Consider the following 22,878-nt stretch of genomic DNA (forward strand, 5'->3'; position numbering starts at 1 on the left):
GTTTGTTCTGAGTATTCAGATCTTTCGAGATCGAAAGAATAAAATGCTAGCACTGTATCAGACGTCGTATATTGACAAAATGCTTGTCAAATATTCAATGCAGAACTCCAAGAGTGGTCTATTTCCTTTCAAGCACGAGTTACATTGTCAAAGAAACAGTGTCCTAAGACACCTCAAGAGGTTGAGAATATGAGACAGATCCCCTATGCATCTATCATGGGCAGTTTGATGTATGTGATGTTATGTACTAGACCTAACATTTGCTACGCAGTGGGGATAGTCAATAAATATCCATCTAATCCACGATTAAATCACTTGACAACCGTTAAGAACATCCTCAAGTATCTACGGAGAACAAGGGACTACATGTTTGTGTATGATTCTAAGGATTTGATCCTTACGGGATTCACAGACTCTGATTTTCAAACTGATAAGAATTCTAGGAAATCCACATCAGAATCAGTGTTCACTCTTAAGGAAGGAAGTAGTATGGCAAAGCACTAAGTAAGGGTGTATCGCGGATTCCACCATGGAGGCTGAGTATGTAGCAGTTTGTGAAGCTACTAAGGAGACCATTTGGCTCAGAAAATTCTTGACTGATATAGAAGTTTTTCCAGACATGTCCAAGCCCATCATACTTTATTGTGATAATAGTGGTGTTGTGGCTAATTCCCTAGAGCTTAGGAGTCATAAACCGACAAGCACATTTAGTGGAAGTATCATCTCATCCGAGAGATTGTGCATCGAAGGGACGTGATTGTCATGAAGATAGCTTCGGAGTAAAACGTTGTTAATCAGATTATGAAGGCCCTCATGGCTACAATGTTTAAGGGTCACCTATAGAGTATGGGTCTATGAGACAGACCGCGGCTGGACTAGGGCAAGTGAGAGACATTGTATTGAGTGTGTTATGCCCTAGTTTATTGTTTTGTGTACTTTGTATTTCATTATATTATGCACCCCACTAGCTTTAAGTTAAGTGGGAGATTGTTGAGGTTAATGCCCTAAATTTTGTTGGGTCTTATAGTTTGTAAACATTGTATGAAAAACTCTTATGTGATTAATAATATATGATATTTTATTCACTTTGTCTATAAAATATGTGATATTTTAGTTGCATTAACCACAAACCAATAAACTAACATCCAAGATTATCTTTGTAACTTAAACATGTATGTGGAGACATACAGGTGGATCATGTTTAAGTGATAACCTAAATGGTCTGTAGTAGATGGATAAGGTTGATGACACTACGAGTATGACTCGCTTTGTAGCTATTATAACTGTTATAAAGTACTGCAAACGATCTGATCCTAATCATTCATGTATTAGACCTGCGAGGGAGGATATTCTATACAAAGTAGTTTATATAAGACTGGACCATGAAATATTTAATGTCATTATATAACACCGTTCATAATAGAGACTTACATTTCACTAGGATGACCATAGGTAACATGACTTGAATTCTGAGTGAGTTGTGGACTCCTGTCTATGAAGGCAATCCTTTTATTTGTATGGGTGAAAGTGGCCAGATCGCCGACTCAACAAGCCTACCATTTTGGGGATTTGTCTGATTGGGGAGCTGAGAACACAGTTACACAAGATGGAATTCACTCTTTCCCCGAAGCAGGGGTAAGTAGATAATTTGCTCCCTTAAGAGCTGATTTCAGGCCTTGAATAATGTGGCGTCACACCTTCTCCTGGCCCGAGAGGGGTTTAGTCATAGTAGGACTATGATCTATTGTTCATTAGAGGAATCAATGGTACTTAAGAAGTTAGATGTAAGTATAGGGACAAAATGGTAATTTTACCCAGCTGTACCTACGAGCAATTTGTGAAAGATCATCATACTATTGATTGGTTATATCCAATGGACACAGAAATATATCTATAGTGCGAGTAGTGCAGCTGTCGGTCTTTAGTAGAATGCCCGACAGTTAACGAATGGTGAATAATGTAATTAAAGAGTTTAATTAATTATTCATGTACCGTTGGAGCTTTAAGCTACAAGTTCATAAGGTCCACTTGGTAGCTCAAAAGCATTTAGTTGAGAATCAGTTTTTTGGTTAATTTGAATTGTTCAAATTAATAAGAGGGATTTAATTATATATGATATAATTAAATTGTTTCAATTATATATGATATAATTTTCATAATGTATTTGATACATTATGATTAATAGGAGGAAATAAATATTTGAATGAGATTCAAAATATATTTTCTATGAATGTGATTCATAGTTGTTAAATTTAATATTTTAATATAAATATGATTTATATTAAATGCCATAAAATAGAGAAAATAAACTATAGTTTATATTGTATGTGATACAATATTAAAACTATAGGTTATATGTTATATTTGATATAACATATAATTTAATATAAATATAATATGATAAGTTAGTTATCATATTTGTTTATATTATTTTATTATTATTTGAATAATAACTTCACTCTTTTCTCTCCAACCACCTTAGTGGGTGGTTATTGTTTTTGTGGCAAGAGGAATAAAAGAAAAAAAATTGGTTTTCTCTTCTTCCTCTAAGGCTAACGTTGCAATTTGAAAAACAATTGAGTGATAGAAAAGTTCTGTGTTCTTGTTTGTGAGAGAACTCTCAATATCCTTCCTCCACCCAAACTATCCCTCACACTGAGAATACTAAGGACTCTTTGTGGTAGTATCCGGGTTGTTGTTCAAAGAAAATCTTAAAGAATGTCTTCAAGAGTTGTTGTTTCTGTTGGAGACTCGTGACTGTTCGAGGGAGTTTCACGAAGAAAGGTTCTTCAAGGGTAATTTATCTTGAACCATTTTTCTGTAAAAGCATGTTGTAGTTTAATGTAAATGCATATCTAATTGTATGTTTACTTAAACTTAGTTTTCAATAATTAATGGAATTTGGATGATTCGCTTCTACTCAAGGATCTCTTCAATACGAGTTCCTTCAAAAGGAACCAAGAAGCCATAAGTGCGGAAAATATATCGAGCGCAAGTACCATCTCATCATGGAGATTGTACATTGAGGAGACATGATTGTCATGCAGATTACCTCTAAAGACAACTTGGCTTATCCATTTACAATGGCCCTCCCGACTAAAATGTGTCAGGATCACTTAATGGGACTAGGACTGCGAGATAAATAAACCTAGGGCAAGTGGGAGAAATAATGGGTATTGGATGCAGCCCACTCTGTAGTTGTTACAATTTGTTGTAAAGTGCTATAAATGAAGTGATCCTAATTCGTTCATGTAGTGACATGATGAGCGGGGGCATCCTATGCAATTTACACAAGATCATACCAAGAAATAAATCACTCTTACTTTATAATGTTGTTTATTGTTTAATATTGACTGTTTCAAATTGATGACCTAGGTAACTCGACCTTAATCCTGAGCTAACTGTGAACCTTCTGTTTATTTGGGATTATCCTTATATTTTCATAGGTGAGGGTTGACTCAACAACGTCGCCTCAATAAGCCACTCATTTTAAGGGTAAAACCGGGTAGATAGCTGGGGACATAGGGTGCAAGATGGAATTCACACCTAACCGATTTAGGGATAATAGAGAGGTTGTTCTCTTAAGTACTGAATCCAGGTCTTGAACAAGGAGTCTCACCCTCTTATTGGCCCGAGAGAAAGTCGGTTTAGTGATTGGAGCACAAACCAATTGTTCATTAGATGATCAGTGTGACATAAAGAGCAAGATGTAATTTCGGGATAAAACAACACTCGACCCAACCGTTATTACGAACAACTTGTGAATGGCCAACTTACTGACTATAGTTAAATCAAGTGGACAGAAATATATCTAAAGTAAGGAGAGTGCAACTACTGATTTATAGTGGTGTCTCGGTAATTAACGAATATTGATTAATTTGGTTTAAAAAGTTTAGTCAATTAATCTCAAATCGTTGGAGCTCATAATCTGTAGGTCCATAAGGTCTTTCTACTAGCTCATAAATCTTGGATCAGAAAATTCACTTTGGGAATTAAATTTGAAGTGTTCAAATTTTAAATTAGGATTGGAATTTGAAATTGTTCAATTTTAAATTAGAGTTTGGATAATTATATTCGATATAATTAACGTTTAATTTATCGAAATTAAACGTAATTGGAGAGATTAAAATATTTAAATGTTGGTTTAAATATCAATTACATGTGTAGGATTCATGAATGATATAGGTGTTTAATTTAATAACTGATATTAAATTATTATTTATTTATTTAATTATATTTGTTTAATTAATTAAAATAAATCAATTTCAAATTAAGAAATTCAATTTTGGAAATTGAATTTTGTTTAAATTAAATAAATTAAAATTTGTTTAATTTAATTAATATAATTTTATAAAATTTGGAAATTGGTTTGAGACAGTGGAAATTTCCAAGATTTATGGATGTGAGGTGGATTTATCTAAAATCCAACACCTAGCCTACTTCCATGTGCTCTTTGAAGTGTCAATGAGCAGAATCTCTTAGTGGAACTTAGTGCTTGCATGTATTAGATACATAAAAGCTTCAATTTTGAATGGAAATAGGGAATGAATGCTGACTTTGTGAAATTCTGCATAATTTTAACTCCTCTCTAAAAAAGAAAAACCCTCTCCTCCCTCTTCTAATTAACCTCAATCTAAAGTTCCACCCCTAAGATCCAAGTTGTAGAATAGTAGAGAAGACACACTTTGTGGTCTACTATCGATTTGAAGCTCAAATTCGTGGAGAGCAGCTTGAATTTGGTGGATTTCTTCAAATGTATAAGTTCTTGAAACCCTTTTCTTTGAAAAGTGTTTTCATGCATGCTTTTAGAACTCAAATTAAGTGTAATTAGAGTGCTTATTGATTTTGATTGCTTCTGTTGTATGCTTGTACATTTCATCAATATAGATGGTTAGAGGGATTGCAAGCCCAGTCCTGAGTCTATGATGAGATTCTATGTTGACATGTGCACATGGTCAGGTAATATTGAGTTCAGGGACGATTTCGAGAACTTGATTGTGGTTTACATGAATTTACTCCTTGATATGTTTGAGGAATATATGATCATGTCGTATTACTAATGGCTATGTTGATGCTCATGTTTTGGAAATTAATTGAGTATTTCGGTATTCTGGTATTTATTTGCAACCAAAATGATTTGTAAAAGAATTTCAAAAGAAAAATCTATGTCCATATTAAAATCACCACTCATTGGGCTTTTAGATTTTATAACTAGTGGGCAAACAAACTAGAGTGGACAGTAGGTGTCACAAAATGGTCACATTTGGTGTCTTCATACCTCCTTCTAAGTGAAAGAGGTAAGATCGAGAGGGGGTGTGACACATGTACAAAAGTGCAACACTTAGGCATGACCTTTGCTTTCATAGGGTTGGCCTCTTCAAGCTCAGTGTCGGCCTCCATACTTAGGCATTATGGCTTGATGGCCGACTCTATGGGTCGGTCTCCATACTTAGCAAAATAAACTTCTAGCTTGATGGTCGACCATATGGTCAATCTTCATACATAGCCAAATAACCTTATGGCTTGAGACCAATCCTATGGGTAGTCTTTATACTTAACCAAATTAACTTATATGGCTTCCTAGCAAATCTTATGGGTCAATCTCCATGCTTAGTCAAATAAGTATTCACTTTTTTACCCACAACACAAACACTTACTTACGCTTGATTGATTATATTTGTATAAATAAAAAAATATTGAGAAAAAAAGCACAATAATTTACTAATGAAATAGTCGGCAAGTGAGCCATAGTGATTTGAACTTAATATTTCATTGGTTACATTAATATGGTAGTCAAATAACCAATAAAAAAGGTTAATTACCATCTTTTTTTTACTTTCCTAATTTGCGGATCCAAAAATTGACATTAGAACAACTTTATATAATTTTCGAAGTTTAGCCTATAATCATTTAGATATACTAGTTTGAGAACACATGTGGTGCACGTGGTTAAAAATCTTCCAAACATAAATTTTTAAATGAATATACTTTTGAAATGTAATAAAAGGGATAAAATTAAGTAAGTTATTTTTCATTTATAATCTTAAATGTTCTTTTCTTTAAATGATAATTTTAAATGTTCTTAAGTAAAATGAAATAATACATTAAGCATATTTTTCTAAAAGATAAAATGTGAAATTGTTCAAAAAAATTTTAAAAAAAATCATAAAAAAGTAAGACATACAATTGTTATATGATGTAATTAGAAAGTATTAGATCAAATCTACAGCCAAACAAGGAAAATATATCTTTAAAGTTTGGGAGAGACTCTCTAAGAACAAACCTCTGTTTTTAAAATGATATTAAAAAAGTCTCTATGGTAGCCTAAGAGTGGCTAGGTATAGCAGTACAAGAAAATATGAAATAACTAATTAAACTGTGATATTCTAAATTAGAAACTAGACAAATAAATTAAATCATACTAAATATCTAATAATTATTAATAAGGCAAGAATCATCCATCGACTTCAGGTGACGTAGTTGTCATCATTAGAAGGCTCTGTAACAAGAACAAGATTTGAAGTATCGATGAAGATTTAGTGATTGGAACAGTAGTTGAAGAAGTCAGAATAGCCGTCGATGGAGGAACAATCATAAGCAGAAGAACGATCGAAGGTGAAGGAACGACTGATGATTGAAGAGATGGATTTGGAGAATCAATGAAGTTTGCACGTGAGGGAGAAAAATGGAAGAGATTTAAACTACTAATACCATATTAGAAACGTAAATAGGAGCGAAAAATGTGAAGTATTTTTGTTAATCTTCTCTCAAAATATGTATACATCACTAAATAATGTAAATAACAAAATTACACTATAACATAATATAACATAATGTTGTTGCATCTTATAATATTCTAGATAAGTCAGTCTCACCAACAGGTCCAAAGCCTAAAGGCCGATCCAAGTCCAATCCCATACCCAATCCGAACGCGACTCAAGGTCAATAGTTGACTAGTCCGACACAATTCAACCTTTTCATAAATTGGATTAGATATGAATTTATCTTTTTTAAATTGAATCGCCCATGGGTCATTGGAGTCATATTGGATCAATCATTCGGGTTGGCCTAAAAGCCCAATCTAAATAACAATATATTTATATATAATTATTAATATTAATTAATAAATATTTAAAATTAAAATAATCCATTGATTAAAAAAATAAATGAAAGAGAGATTAAATGCGAGGGTGGATGAGAGGTCAATCTCTTTATTCTTCTCCAAATCTCTTTATTCTTGTTTAAATTAGAAAACTTGAAAGATAAGAAGGATTGCATACTTAAATTTTAAATTTAAAATAAAATTTAATAATTTATTCAAATGGTCAACTTGAGCCCAATTCGAAGAGCCAATCCAAACTTAGTCCAATTTCATCCCATTGTCGATGAATTGGATTATGGGTCTATGTTTAAGAGAGTGGACTAACTCAAACTCAATCCAAACAATGCTTGAGCCCCATGAAATATGGATTTGGGAGCCATAGACATATCTGTCAATGAAACTTAAAAAAAAAGGTGATGAAGATGAGGTTTATTCGTTAAAATCACAACTAGAAATAGCATATATGTTTGTTAGAATGATTAAACCCAAAAGAATGATCAAAAGAGTAGGTGATTTAAAATTAGCATTCAAGAGGGAGACCCTTAGGGAAACGTTTCGTATCAGTGCAGTAATCATAGAACATATAATTAGTGTGAGCCCATTTCATGTGCTGTTGGCTTTCGTTATCAAGGGTGGAGGAGAGCCAAGAAGTTGAAGACTTGGTGCAATTTGAGTTCCCATCGGACCATAAGCAACCATCGACTCTTAGATTCTTGAACCAAGCTCGGAACGGGCCTTTGGTCCAGTCTATTTTCACCGCCCCGCCTCTTGTGGCCCAGCTGTCAGCGTTCCATAGGCTGCCGTATATTCTCATTGGCTGCCTCATTGGGAATGGAGCTCCCTTTTCTTTGTTGTTCTTCAACTCTCTTATTGGAATCCCGTCAACGGACAGCCTATCACAAAATTATGCAACATTAAATACTTCTTCATTTCATAGTTTAATATATTATTTTAATCCTTTCTATGAAGGGGTAACAATGAGAGGCAGCACCTATCTCTCTGCCTCCTTTTTAATTATAATTATAAAGAGAAAATTTTATCGCATGATAATTTTGATTAGACTGTACAAAAATAAATGTATATAACATGTATCCGAATATTTTTTATAACATCTGGTTGATATAAAGTTTTTTAAATTAAATCACCACATTATTGGATTAAAGTTAAATTCCAGAAAATCTCAACTTAATGTCAAACTAATTTTCAAAATGTTAATGATTAAGTATAACCTACATTATACTTAATCTCATAAAAAAATTTGAGGCATGACAGTCTTATTGAATCTTATTTGGGCTACACAAAAGATAGGTATAGCCGAAACTGTATCCAAATTATTTTCTTTCTAAAATTAGGGAAGAAATTAAGAAAATGAGAATTCTAAAATTGAAAAAATAAACGAAACTGGAGTAGAAGTTAATCCAAAATAGTGTTTTTTTGGATTATTTTATAAGCACTTAAAAACATTTTCAAGCACTTAGATAATAAGTCTAAATATAACTCTAACACGAAAAATAAATTCTCTAAATTTGTCGATTGTATCCCTATTTTAACCAAATTAAGTGCTAAACTTTAAAACATGAGCCTAATAAATTACTGCACTCCCATGTTCATGTAAACACGTAATTGTTTACCTTTGACTCAATTTTTTTTCCTTTTTGTGTTAATACAGTCCCTTTTTTTTTTTTTTTTTTTGAAAAATAATACAATCCAAAATTTAAGATAGGAAGATCTCACTTAAATGACTAATTTTAACAAAAGTGTAACTCTTGCAAAAGTATTGATCTTAATCAATTCACAAAATAGACCATTAAACAAAATTTTGGAAACTCACATTTTTCAACAAAAATATAATTTAAGTTTAATGTCAATTATTTTTTAAGCTAATTTATTAATTTAAGTGGAATCACAACATGAGAATACTTTTATTGACAATTATCAAACGGTCTATACATTAGACAGCAAAAAATTTACCTCACTTATATTTCAAAGTTTAAGTTGATAAACTTGAAAGATTAGGATATAATTGATTCAACTTGTTAAGTTAGGATTAAAATTGATATTTTTTCTACAAAATTGACTAACTTTTGGTGATGTAAAAGATGGCAATACTTAATCAAAATGGTATTTGGACCTATGTATTTAATTAAGTTTGATAATACTCACACGATGTGAAAGGGCGTCCAAAGAATAGTGTAGTTGTGAAAATCAATTGTGGGGTCAAACCAAAGAAAAAATTGGGTCTCTCTTTTGCCGACTCCATGGATGAACATGTTTGTCTGCAAAATGTAAGGATCTCCCTCAACTCTTCCCAAGAATTCGAAGTCTATCTCATCATGAAACTCTCCTTTAGACGACACCTAAAAAAGAAAAAGTAATTTTAATTATATTACTCGGATACTATCTTAAATGACTAATGAACTCAAAATATATTATTGTACTCACGTAAAATGCAGTGACAGTACCAGCTGAGTTTCCAGGGACAAGTTTAATTTGCAAATCAATCTTAGCAAAGAGATATTGGTTTCGAGATTGGAATCCAGAACAGGAGGTTTCGTCGAGGGCGATAGCAATGCCTTCGCCATTGTTGAGTATTTGAACTCTGTCGCCTCCCCCCCAGGTGTGGTCAATGTCCTTCAGGAAGTTGGCAGAGGCAACCATTGAAGAGCTAAAGATGATGATAACACAAACAAATAACATATGAATGGCAAAGTTTGAAGAACAAGAAGAAACTGAACATGTCTGAGTTTCCATGATTGAATTGGTAAGGAAGCTACTAGCATTTCAAGAATGTTGTATTATATTAATAATGACATTGTGGATGTGATATTGTGACCATGAACTCACAACGTGAGAGCCACACAACGTTGTATTGAATCAGAAAGCGTGTAAAAGTATAATTGTCACCCAAAAGTCAAATAGGACAAATCCGGTCTCAAATAAACCTCGGTGTATTGGTTTATTATTGGATTCAATTTTGTCGGAAATCCAATAATGCCATCTCCTATGATTAATCTATTATTAATTATTGTTTGTTTATGATCAGCTCTTGGCTGATGATGAAGAGCATGGAGCATACTTCGTAAAGATTGAGGGCCCTCTTAACCAACCTGGTTTTTGGAAGTTGAATTTTATTTGATCAACTAATATTCAGGTGATATGGATTCAAATCTCTTCACATTCATTAGTTATTGGATTATAGAAAAACAGAAAAAAAGAATAGAATTATTGATCGAGATGATATATATAATATGTTAATAATTTATAAAATATTTAATCAATATATATGTATACAGAGTTCACATAAGTTATTTGAATTTTGAAGGGTAAAATATACTTTTTGATCCTTAAAATTTGAAGTTGATGCTTATTTGGCCATAAAATTTGAAAACAACCTCTTCAATCCTTTGAGAAATGATCCTAAATGATTATCATTTGATTGTTAGTTGACTAATAGTAAAATAACGTAACGTTAAATAAGAACTAGCTAACTAATTTTGATGAAATTTGTTAATTTAATATTATTCATATAATGTGGTTGTCGTTGGGTTGTATATCCTAAAACTCGCAGTTTGTAAAGTTAAACATTTTCTATTATCAATAAATATGTTATTCAACATTTATTCAATAACGTTGTTATTGAATTTGTAAGTTGCATTTGTAAAGACTAAATCCAATAAACTAAGATCCACGACTATTATATAAATACTTGAACTTTATGTAGAGACATAAAAGATAGAACAAGTTCGAGTAAATAGCCAAAATGGTCTATGTATACAAATAAGATTTGGTACCTTATTCTGGTAACACTATCGGATGCAGCCTACTCTATAGTTATTACAATTTGTTGTAAGGTGCTACAAACGAAGTAATCCTAATTCGTTCATGTATTAGCATAAGGAGTGGGGACATCCTATGCAATGAGTTTGCATAAGATCAGACCAAGAAGAAAGTCAATGTACTTCAATTTAGTTTGGGATCTTGTAGATCAACCATAATGAGTAAAACTCATCGGTTGTAAGTGAATCTACAAGAGAAAACGAGACCAAGTTGGTAAGGTAGCTTGTGGTAAAAAGGTTTACCCAAAGAGAGGGGGTAAACTACGAAAAAACCTTCTCTCTGGTTACCATGATAAAATCTATTAGAATACTCTTGTCCATAGCTACATTTTTTTTATTATGAAATCTGGCAAATGGATATCAAGACAACCTTCTTAAATGGTTATCTTGAAGAGAGTATCTACGTGTCTCAACTAGAAGGATTTATAAAACAGGGTCAAGAGCAAAAATTTTGCAAGCTTAATATCCATTTATGGGTTGAAACAAGCATCTCGATCCTGGAATATGAGATTTGATATTGGGATCAAATCTTATGGCTTTGAATAAAATGTTGACAAACCTTGTGTTTACAAGAAGATTATCAACAAAAATGTCGCTTTTCTGGTTATGTATGTTGATGATATTATACTCATAGGTAAGAAGTAGAATTTCTGGTTGGCGTCAAGAGATGGCTTGCTAAATAATTCCAAATGAAATATTTGGGAGAAGCACAGTATGTTCTTGGGATCCAAATAGTTTGAAACCGATATAACAAAACTATTGCATTATCCCAGGCATCTTATATAGACAAGATATTGTCTAGATATAAAATGCAAAATTCTAAGAAAGGAATGTTACCTTTCAGACATGGAATTCATCTGTCCAAGGAACAATATCCTAAGACACCTCAAGAGGTTAAGGTTATGAAACAAATTTCATATGCATCAGCAGTAGGGAGCTTAGTGTATGTCATGTTGTGTACTCATCCCGATATATGCTATGCAGTTGAAATTGTCAGCAAATTTCAGTCCAATCTGGGATATGATCATTGGACTACCGTTAAAAATATCCTCAAGTATCATCGGAGAACAATGGACTATATGCTCGTGTATGGAGCTAAGGATATGATCCTTTCTGGATACATTGATTCTGACTTCCAGACTGATATTGATTCAAGGAAATTAATTTCGAGGTCAGTTTTCACTCTAGATGGAGGAGCATTAGTGTGAAGAAGTATTAAGAAAAGTTATATTGTTAAATCCACAATGGAAGTTGAGTATGTAGTTGTAAGTGAAGTAGCAAAAGAAGCAGTATGACTCATAAAGTTCTTGACTTCCAAATATGCACCTATTAGCCACCCTATATTGTGATAACAGTAGATCAATTGCAAACTTAAAGGAACCTAGAAGCCATAAACGTGGAAAAGACATCGAGCACAAGTACCATCTCATAAGGGAGATTGTACATAGAGGAGACGTGATTGTCACGCTGATAGCCTCACAAGACAGCTTAGCTGATCCATTTACAAAGGCCCTCTCGGCTAAAGTGTTCGAGGGTCACCTAGTGGAACTAGGACTACGAGATACTTAGAACTAGGGCAAGTGTGAGAAATAATGGGTATCTAATGCCCTAGTTTATTGTATTTATTCTATTGTATGTTTTCTCATTAAACTCAACATTGTATATATTTGTATATATCCACTGAAATTTTAGTCCAAGTGGGAGTTTATTGAGTTGTATGTTCTAAAACTCGTAGTTTGTAAAGTTAAACATTTTCTTTTCTTAATAAAGATGTTATTCGACATTTATTCAATAAAGTTGTTATTGAATTTGTAAATTTCATTTGTAAAGACTAAATCCAATAAATTAAGATCCATGGCTATTATATGAATACTTGAACTTTATGTGGAGACATAAAAGATGGAATAAGTTCGAGTAAATAGCCAAAATGGTCTATAGTATACGAATAAGGTTGGGTACCTTATTTAGGTAACACTATCGGATGCGGCGCACTCTATAGTTATTACAATTTGTTGCGAAGTGATTCTAATTCGTTCATGTATTGACATGAGGAGTGGGGGCGTCCTATACAATGAGTTTGCATAAGATCGGACCAAGAAATAAGTCACTCTTACTTTATAACGTTGTATACTATTTAAGACTGACTATTTCGCTTAGATGACCTAGGTAACTCGATCTTAATCCTGAGCTAACTATGGACTCCTGTTTATTCGGGATTATCCTTGGATTTGTATAGGTGGGGGTTTGTTAAACAATGCTAGCTCAATATGCCTCCCATTTGAAGGATAAGACCGAGTAGAGGGTGCAAGATGGAATTCACGCCTACCCGATTTAAGGATAGAAGGAAGGTTATTCTCTTAAGTGATGAATCAAGGTCTTGAACAAGGGGCGCCACCCTCTCATTAGCCCGAGAGGAACTCAATTTAGTGATTGAATCACAAACCAATTGTTCATTAAAGGATCGGTGGAACTTAAGGTGCAAGATTTAATTTCGGGGTAAAATAGCATTTTACTCAGCTGTTATTACGAAAAATCGGTGAATGGTCGACTTAATGATTATGGTTAAATCAAGTAGACACAAATATATCTACAATGAGAATAGTGCAACTATCGAACTATAGTGATATGACTTGGTAGCTAACGAATATTGATTAATTCGATCCAAAGAGTTTTAGCCAATTAATCTCAAATCGTTGGAGCTTATGATCTGAAGGTAAATAAGGTCCCTCTACTAGCTCCTAAAACATGAATACCTTGGATTAGTAAATTGAGTGAATTTGAAATGATTTCTATTTGAATTGTTCAAATTGAATTTAGGGTTTTCAATTTTAAATGTTCAAATTGAAATTAAGGTTTGTATAATTATATTCGATATAATTAACGTTTAATTTATTGAAATTAAATAAAATTAGAGAGTTTATAATATTTAAATATTGGTTTAAATATTAATTACATAAATAGGATTCATGTTTAAAATTCGATGTTTGATTAATTTAATATTTGATACTAAATTATTGTTTAACTAATTAAATTTAATTAATTAATTAAAATCGAATTAATTTTCAATTTTTTATTCAATTTGAGAAATTGAATTTTGAATTTAATTATTTTTAATTAATTAAAATTAAAATTAAATTTGAAAATTAATCATGATAGTGGAAAAATCTAATTTTTCCAAATTGGATGTGTTTACACATTATACAAATACCTAGCCCACTTATTTTCTATAATTGGAAGTAGCATTGACCAGACTCTTGAGTGCTTGCATGAAGGGTTGAAATAAAAACATCCAATTTCTCTGATTGAAGGGGATTGAATACTGGAAATTTAGAATTTCCGTAGTCTTTCTTTCTTCTCTAAAACCCACACCATTCCATTCACAACAATCTTGAGTTCCACCACTCAAATTCAAGGCCTAGAATAATAGAAAAGATCTCTTGGTGGTTCACTGAGTTTTTGAAGCTGAACTCAAAGAGAGTAACTGGATTTTGGAGGATTCTTTAAAGTTTTGTCTTTTTGAAAGCTTATTATGTGAAAATATGTTTTACATGCTTTAAAAACTCAAATTAAGTGTAACTAGAGTGCTTATTGATTCTGATTGCTTCCGTTGCTTATTTATACTTTCCATCAGTTGCCCCCTCTCGTTACTTTATTCTCCATCTTTCCCTTCAACCTTCTTTCGAAAAACTTTATGTTGCCATTGTCGTCGCTCTTCTGGTATTTGTCATTTTCACCTGGTGAAGAATGAGGATTTTCGTTGTTGTCATCACTCAAATTTAAATAAAGGAGCCTCTCTCCTTTATTCAAATCTAAAACACAACCCCCTTCATTCTTCACTTAAGAGTGTATAACAAATAAGGGGTGTGTAATGGTCGATAGGAGTTGATTTTTTTCCCAAACCACTACTGAACTGAATGGTTGGTTTAGTAAATGTTCAAACCGACATCGATCATCAAAGAGTAAAAGTCGGTCGATTGGTCAATTTTGATCGATCGATCGATTTAATTTTTTGAATTATTTTTTGAACAAATCCGATTTGGATTTTTCCCAAACTGACCGACTGACCCCTTTTCTTTTCTAGATCGACCATCTTCGATTTGGTCAATCGGTTCGAGTTTTCAATCTATCATTCTCACTTCTAATAACAAAAATGAATAAAATGTGACAGGGTCTCTTTCTTCACTTGGTAGCAATCGCAGTAAATGAAAAGGTGTTTGTTTTAAAAATTTTAGGAAACAAAACTATTTTTCAAATATTAGAGACTAGTGTGTTTGTTTCAAATTTCAACGACGTCGAACATAAATTTTTTCTTTTTTCAAATTTCTATGGTTAATCTAAGTATGATTTGGTAATGGGGTTATGTAATCTCGAGAGAATAATAGAGGATGTATTAACAATCAGGAAGTAGAATAAATGAATGATAAATAAATCATGAATTAGAAAACGGGATTCGAGAGCACTAGATTCTAGCTAAGGAGTAATTGAAAATACAACAATTAAACTCAAAGTATTAGAAAAAAAACATAATGCAAAAGAATTTGCAAATATAAAAAAATTTAGATCTAGCTCTTGGAGTCTATTAGTGATAAATAGGGGTGTGTACGATTCTGTTCGATCCGATTTTGGGCAGAACTAAGGACCGAACCAAATTGTTGGGTTCATTGTGAAGAAGAACTGTTGAAATCGATTTTTATCGGTTTCAATTCTTGAACCAAACCAACATGATTCAATTCAGGTCAATTCGATTCGATTTTAATTGATGATTCATTTTTTTTTTTTAAAAGACTTCTAAAACAAAGAGGAGAAAAACTCAAATACCTAAAACAGAGACATCCCAAACAAGGTTATATAGAAACTGAATTTTTTAGTTTCTATTTTTGTAATTTTTAAGTTGGAGAATTAGAGTGTATGGTAGAATTTGAGGTTTCATTATGAAAAATGGCAAAACCGTCCGGAATAAGAATTATGGCAACTCATGTGACATGCACATAGCCCTGATTTGTGCTTGTTGTTGTTGATGAAACTACAAATACCAGGTACTTCCAAAATGGAAAACATGATTGAGTTATATATACGGGGTAATTGTTGATATTTGTAGACAACTACCCTCCTAATTTTGCTCATGTAATTAACATAATCTCTATATTTTATTATTATTTTAGATTATGTTTAACCACTCCTCGAATTTATCTCATCTTAATAAAATATCCATATTTTTCTACCAAATTTATATTTGAAAAATCCATATATTATTAAAACTTCTTTTATTCATATATTTTATTCACATCTCTATATTGTTTTTCATAATTGTATACATACATTTTTAATAAATTAGTTGTATATTTCTCACATTCTTAATAAATTAGTTGTATATGCTATTTTTTATATTATTTTAACATTTTGGAAAAGAAATATTACTTCCTAAAAAATTGATCATGCGTTGATTGCATTGGATTGTTTCTTCATACATTGTCATAACTTACTTATACAAAGAATTGGATTTTGATAACTACTTCACGAATTGATTTAAAATAAATCAATTTCTTCCTTCTTTTTCTCCCCTAATTGATTCAAATTAGCTATTTGTTTTTATTTGATTTAACTACTTTTTAAAAATATTCAGAATTAATCAATATTTAATTTGTTTATCACCATTTTGATTTTAATTTATATACGTATTTAGATTTTATATTATTTTATTCATTTTTTATTATTCTAAATTCGGATTGATTTTTTTTATTAGGATTTTACGGAATATTTTATACATGTTATCATCTAATAAACAATATATTTCATTTAAATTTGATCATTTTTTGTATTTTTAATTACCTTTTATTCATTATCATCTTATTATATTATTATATAATTAATTTGTCTTTTTGACAAACAAATAAATATTCACTTTTGCAATCTTGCTGTTTTTGCTATGCCTCTACAACGAATTAGGTTTCTTTCATAGATTTTTGTGGTTGATGAAGTTATAAATACAGTGGAATTATGAATACAGTGTAATTGTAAATAAACGAACTTTCATTTTTCTCTCTTAATTATATTTGAATTTATATTTTATTATCAAATTAGATTTTATCTAACTACTTATCGTTTTTTTAATCCGAATAAACAAAAACTTATTGTTTTTTCTCTCCAATTTATATTTGAATTTTTTTTTTAATTATCAAATTTGATTTTATCCAACTAACTTTGTATTTGTGTATATGTTTGTTACAAATTCAATTGTATCTAAATATTTTTTTTATATATTATTTTATACATATTGTTATCAAATTAATTTTTCATATACAAACATGTAAAAATGGCTTGTTGAACCTAAAAAGAAACATATAAATGAGAATTAAATTTTAAATGTTTGAAACAAGTAGGTGTGTATATATATATTTTTCGGTTTATCATTATTATTAATATTAATATTAATAATAGTATTAGTATTAGTATTCTTATTCTTCTTATTATTATCATTATTATCATTATTATTATTATTTATTAAAAGAAGATAACAAAAAACCTTAAATCTCATTTCTTAATCTCCTTCACTTAACCGCCCACAAAATCTCATTTTCTCCTTTACAATCTCATGTCTTCAATCATTGGTTCAGCAACTCTTTCTTGAATTTCATCATGGCTAGCTTTTAAGGACCATCCTTACCACGTTGCCGACTATTTTTCGCTTGCACACATGTTTTCTGCTTTTATTTCTACTTTTGAACATCATTTTCAACAATAACGTTCTGGAATTTATAGTATTTAAAGTTAACTCCCTACAACTGGTTTGGTCACATCGCCACATTGTCGTGAAAATGCAATTCTTTCACCTATTCACTTGCCAACAATAACTTTACTGGTAAAATCAACTTTGCTCTTTCTCACATTGCAATGAGTCCATTGTTATATTAAGTTCCTAATGATCCCCATCGACGGCTCGTCATCTTCCCTTGCATAAAGGACCATATTGGGTGATTTTTAATTTTGCTTCTAGATACTATGTATTTGTAGTTTTAAAATGTTTAGGTAGAGTGTATTTGTGGTATTCGCGTTGTTTTTGAAGCCGTGTATCTTTGCATTTTCATTTGTACATGTTGTTTTAGGGTAGTTTTGTCATTTACTAATTAGTATTTTTATTGTATAAATTTGTTTTGCTATTTTTATAATTTTGAAACCTTTTTGCCATTTTTTAAATGAAACTTTAAAATTTGTTGTTTCCCTTGTCATCCCTTTTAAGCTAGGCTGAGTATAAGATAAAAATAAGATTAAGACGGATTGAGATAAGAATAAGATTGGCTGCATGATACTATTAGTATATGTTTATTAATATAAATATTAATACATCGGTTCGATCTGATTTTTCACGATTTTTTAGGGTTGTGAACTGTGGACCAAATCGAACTACTCGATTTTGTTTTCAGTGAACTGTCAATTACATATATTTTTTAATAAAATTGGACCAAATCGATAGTTAATCCGATTTGTCGATTTTTTTTCGAAAAATCTCTAACGATAAATTCTACCACGGATAGATTTGTTATATTTTTAATTTTTTAAAAATATTATTATATACTTAATTATTAATTCTTAAAAGTGTTATAATTACATGATGTGGAATGTAGAGGGGTATTTTGGGCCAAAAGAAAGAAAATGGCAGCCCAGCGTCCTACTGGATCATGACATTTCATTTTGAGCCCCACTTTCCGAAATCCATTCTCGTCTTCCATTTTCACCCAACTCAAATATCTCTCTTCTAGTTTTTGCTATATAATTAATAAGATTGTTAAATTGCAAAATTCATTTGGGACAAAGTTAGGATTTATTCTCTATAATTTACAATTAAAATTTAGTCTTGGAAGGTTTTATCAAATCATATGGACTATTTATGAGACTTTATCAAATTATAAAAATTAAATTCTAATTTTTATTACAATAAAGATTAAATTCTAATTTTCTCCAAATTATGGGACCAAATGTTACATCCTCTAAGAAATATCAAAGAAAAAGTTCATTTTTCACCATTAAAATAATTTGAGTTTTTTTTTTTCCTTTTTTAACTACTGGAAGTCATTTTCTTCATTTATTTGATTTTTTGCACCTATAAAAAATTAAGTTATATTACATATTTAGTCCTTCTAAACTTTTAAATTTTTACCTATTAAATTTTTACCTATTTAATCTATACATTCGTGAACTTTTATTTTTGTGTTTTTACCGTTCTTGATGGTTATTAGATTTTTGTTTATTTCTTTTGTTAAAAAAAAGTCTATAAAGTTTTTAAACTTTTCATTTTGTGTTGACTCAGATCATTGTTCTATATGGCATAGACACAAATTTTATAGTTCATGACTTTATTAAGGAAAAAAATTCAATTATATAAATCCAATATACCAACTAAATTTCTAACATTTTAAATAGGATAATTATTTTAAATAGTAAAATTATTATAAATATTTTCAAATATAGCAAACTAAATAGACATCGATAAATAATAACATTTTACTATGATTAGAAATAAATTGACATTTGAAAACAACCTTTTTAAATAGGTTGGAAAGTTAAAAGTTCAAATACGAAACCAAATACATTCAAATTCAAAAGACTTTAACTAGTAATTTAAGCTAACAATTAATATTCAACCTAACCTAGGGATGAAATTAATCAATAGTTATCAAAATTGACTCGGCCAATATTTTCCCAGTAGAACATGAAATACGTGGTGTTATTTACTTTGAAATCGTGGAAATTTTCCTAAAGGCCAAGAGTGGTAGCAATGAGAAAAAGAAAATAAGTAACAAATTCACAAAATTTAGAAGAAAAATTGAATCCTCTCCATGAATTATTTGATAAATAATACGCTTAACATTCAAAAGTGGTGTGTATATATATAAATAAATACAATAGAAATGAATATAGGGAAAGAAAAAGAAAAGGTAGAAAAAGTGGGAATTATTCTACAAAGCAATAACAAAAGAATAATAAATGAAAAGAAATCAAATTTAGGCAGTGGCATTGCATTCAGGAGGCAGGCCCTGAGGAAATCGGTTAATATCAGAGCAGTAATTGTAGATCATGTAGTTGTCTTGAACCCATTTCAGCTTTCCTTGGCTGTCGGAATCCAGCTCCTGAGAATACCACGACTTGTCGTCGGCGGCCGGCGAGGAATTCGACCCACAAGAAGACTGTCCCGATGACCAAATGCAGGCGTTTTCATTGAAGTTTCTGTAAGCTGCGGTGAACGGAGCTTGAGTCCAATCGGTCTTCACTAACCCACCTCTGGTTGCCCAGTCATCGGCGTTCCATAGACTGGATTGAAGCCTCATCGGTTGATTTTTCGGGAATGCAACGCCGATTGATTCCTTGTTCTTGAACTCTCTGATGGGTGTTCCGTCCACGTAGAAGCTGTAAACCAAAAACAGAGCAAATTTCAGTTTCAATTTCGATTTTGATTTCTACATTGTGGGTTTGATTTGATGATTGGAATTGAACTTACACAATGCGCTGGGGATTCCAGAGAATTGAATAGGTGTGGAAATCGGCAGTTGGGTCGAACCAGAGATGGAACTGTTGCTCTCTGTTTCCTTTTCCTTGGCTAAAGACATTGGTGTGAACAGTGTAAGGATGGCCGCTGAGATTACCCAAAAACTCGAAGTCGATTTCATCCCAGGCTGATCCTTCTGAGCGCAACTGCAAATTCACAAAAAATTCTGTAAGAATTAAGAAAACAAGCAGAAACAGGGGAAGTGGCAGGGGATTTGAGTAAATGAAAACTTACGTAATAGGCAGTGACAGTGCCGGCAGAGTTTCCAGGAACGAGCTTGATTTGCATATCGATTTTGCCGTACAAATACTGATTTCTGGACTGAAAGCCAGAGCCGGAAGCTTTGTCGAGGGAAAGAGTAAGAAGGTCGCCATTGTTGAGAATCTGAGCGCGGCCATCTCCCCAAGTAATGTCAGTTGATTGGTAGAAATTAGCAGCAGAGGATGAAATGAAGAAAGAGGCGAAGAGTAGAGAGAGTAAGAGAGTGGTTGAGAAAACAAAGGAAGAAGCCATAGCTGGAAGTTGAAGTTGGAATTAAAGTTTGGATGAGGAGAAGAAGAAGGGAAGGAGGATTTATATAGGAAAAGGGCAGAGATAGGGATGAGGAAGAGAAGGAAAAACGAGAGAAGGTTCGTGGGGGTACCGCCATTGGGAATGTTGCATACAGCTGGAGATGGAAATACGAAAAGTGGTAAGCATTGTTCTGGTTTAGGGAATCATCCTAAAGCTAAAGCCTGCTACGCGGTTCTTCTTCTCAGCGCCGTGCTGCTCCTGTTGACCCACTCAACAACTATTACACCAAGTAAATTTTTAAGTACAATAAGCTACGGTCCCATCACTAATATTTTCGTCCCTTTCCATAATTATTTTATTTTTTTTCGTTTATAAATATTCCTTCCACTACGTTTCTTGTTTTATTATCTACTTTTTATCCATCAAACCGAAATTTAGAATTAAAAAATGTATTTCTTTAAAATTTTATTTTTGTAATTAGATTTTGGATAAGACTTTCATTTGCATACTTAAGTAAGAAAATGAGAGAATATATATTTAATTTTTAAAAATCAAACTAATTACCTCATTTATTTTTTATTTTTTATTTTTAAAAATTAAGTTTATTTTCTCTTATTTTCATACAATGGTTTACATCTTTCTTAACTACAGTTGAATTCTTGGCTAAATTAAAAAAAAAAAGTTTTAATTTTTTTTTTTTTTTTTTAGTTTTTAAAAGTTGGCCTGGTTTCTGAAAATATGAGTAAAAGGTAAATAACAGAGCAACAAATTTATACCTTTTTAGTAATCATTTTGTCTTTTTTTAAATAAACCTATTTTCTTTTAATTTCTTACAATAATTTGTATCATTCTTATGTACAAGAGTTGAAAATTCTTATCTAAATTAAAAAAGAAAAAAAACAAATTTTTAAAAACTATTTTTTAACTTTCATAAATTAGTTTGATTATTAAAAAAAAGATAAAAAGTAGATTGCAAATCAAAAAATTTAGAGGTACAATAAGTATTTATATACTTAATTTTTTTAAAAAAACTAAGAAAACTAAAATCTTATTGGTTAACCATTTTGTTTTTCTGTTTTTGTTTAAAAAAGCAAGTGAGGTCGTATATTTTTATGTTCTGTTTAAAAAGTAATCCGTTCTGGAAGTATATAAATTAAATAGAAAAAATTGAATTTAGACAAGTGGCGTAAATAGTAAATATTAAAGAAAAATATTTGGTATTGGATACAAAAGATATTAAAGGAGACAACCGGAGGTCCGTAACACGACAGCTGTTCATTTGGTTCGATTTTTCGCCGCGTCTTCCAAGTTCCGTTCCAACCACTTCACCGACTTTGTTTTTGCTCTATTTCCCAATCAAGTGCTTTGAAATTTGTTTATAAAAACAAAAAAGTGCTTCCGAAGTTCAAATGCTCAAACCACTTTATCATCATTTACTTTTAATTAAGCATCGAAATTTGGTCTAAGAATATAGCAAATAAGGAATAAAATGTTGTGAATGGAATATAATATAAATAAGGTTAAAATATCATTTCCATCTCTATATTTTGATGGTTGTTTCATTTTGGTCCCTATTAATTTCAAATGTCCAATTTTGATCCTTATATATTCTATAAATCATAGAAATTGATCTTGCGATTAACTTAGGTTTAGAAACTAGCTAAGTTGGTAAATAAAGGTAATAAAGAATATGTATCTACATTTAGGGGCGGATTTAGTACTAAAAAATATTGGTATACATAAATTCAAATTTGAGTTTGGAAGTCACTTGTGTGTAAGGAATGTATTAGCAGCCTATAACACTTGTGAAAACGATTATCAAATTTCATCTTTTATTATTCAATTAAAAAATTAATAAGGTCCACAAAATATTGTTTTGTTTTGTT

At 31.3% G+C, this 22,878-nt stretch overlaps 2 protein-coding genes across 2 annotated transcripts; both read right to left on the reverse strand.

Annotated features, from left to right (window-relative positions):
- Window positions 1–7,461: 7,461 nt before the first annotated feature.
- Window positions 7,462–9,853, reverse strand: LOC120072209 (putative xyloglucan endotransglucosylase/hydrolase protein 23). The gene is made up of 3 exons (XM_039024621.2): window positions 9,545–9,853; window positions 9,266–9,459; window positions 7,462–7,995 (listed from the first exon to the last, which is right to left on the reverse strand). The coding sequence occupies exons 1-3, from the start codon at window positions 9,851–9,853 to the stop codon at window positions 7,623–7,625; spliced, it is 876 nt and encodes a 291-aa protein (XP_038880549.2). The 3' UTR covers window positions 7,462–7,622.
- A 9,893-nt stretch (window positions 9,854–19,746) lies between these two features.
- LOC120070817 (putative xyloglucan endotransglucosylase/hydrolase protein 23) lies at window positions 19,747–21,035 on the reverse strand. The gene is made up of 3 exons (XM_039022702.2): window positions 20,714–21,035; window positions 20,432–20,625; window positions 19,747–20,340 (listed from the first exon to the last, which is right to left on the reverse strand). Exons 1-3 carry the CDS (start codon window positions 20,990–20,992, stop codon window positions 19,938–19,940), a joined length of 876 nt encoding a protein of 291 aa, XP_038878630.2. The 5' UTR covers window positions 20,993–21,035; the 3' UTR covers window positions 19,747–19,937.
- Window positions 21,036–22,878: the final 1,843 nt, after the last annotated feature.

The sequence above is a fragment of the Benincasa hispida genome, chromosome 2 (genome assembly GCF_027475165.1).
Source record: "Benincasa hispida cultivar pf3 chromosome 2, pf3_genome.v1.1, whole genome shotgun sequence".
Classification (NCBI taxonomy): domain Eukaryota; kingdom Viridiplantae; phylum Streptophyta; class Magnoliopsida; order Cucurbitales; family Cucurbitaceae; genus Benincasa; species Benincasa hispida.

Bases quoted from the DNA above. Each gene is read 5' to 3' on its own strand.
- LOC120070817 (XM_039022702.2), bottom strand. From the start codon at position 20,992: ATGGCTTCTTCCTTTGTTTTCTCAACCACTCTCTTACTCTCTCTACTC. The intron at 20,626-20,713 runs GTAAGTTTTCAT...GTGAATTTGCAG, and splicing joins GCACTGTCACTGCCTATTAC to TTGCGCTCAGAAGGATCAGC. The intron at 20,341-20,431 runs GTAAGTTCAATT...TTTGGTTTACAG, and splicing joins TGGAATCCCCAGCGCATTGT to CTTCTACGTGGACGGAACAC.
- LOC120072209 (XM_039024621.2), bottom strand. From the start codon at position 9,853: ATGGAAACTCAGACATGTTCAGTTTCTTCTTGTTCTTCAAACTTTGCC. The intron at 9,460-9,544 runs GTGAGTACAATA...TTTCTTTTTTAG, and splicing joins GTACTGTCACTGCATTTTAC to GTGTCGTCTAAAGGAGAGTT. The intron at 7,996-9,265 runs GTGAGTATTATC...ATTTTGTGATAG, and splicing joins TGGACGCCCTTTCACATCGT to GCTGTCCGTTGACGGGATTC.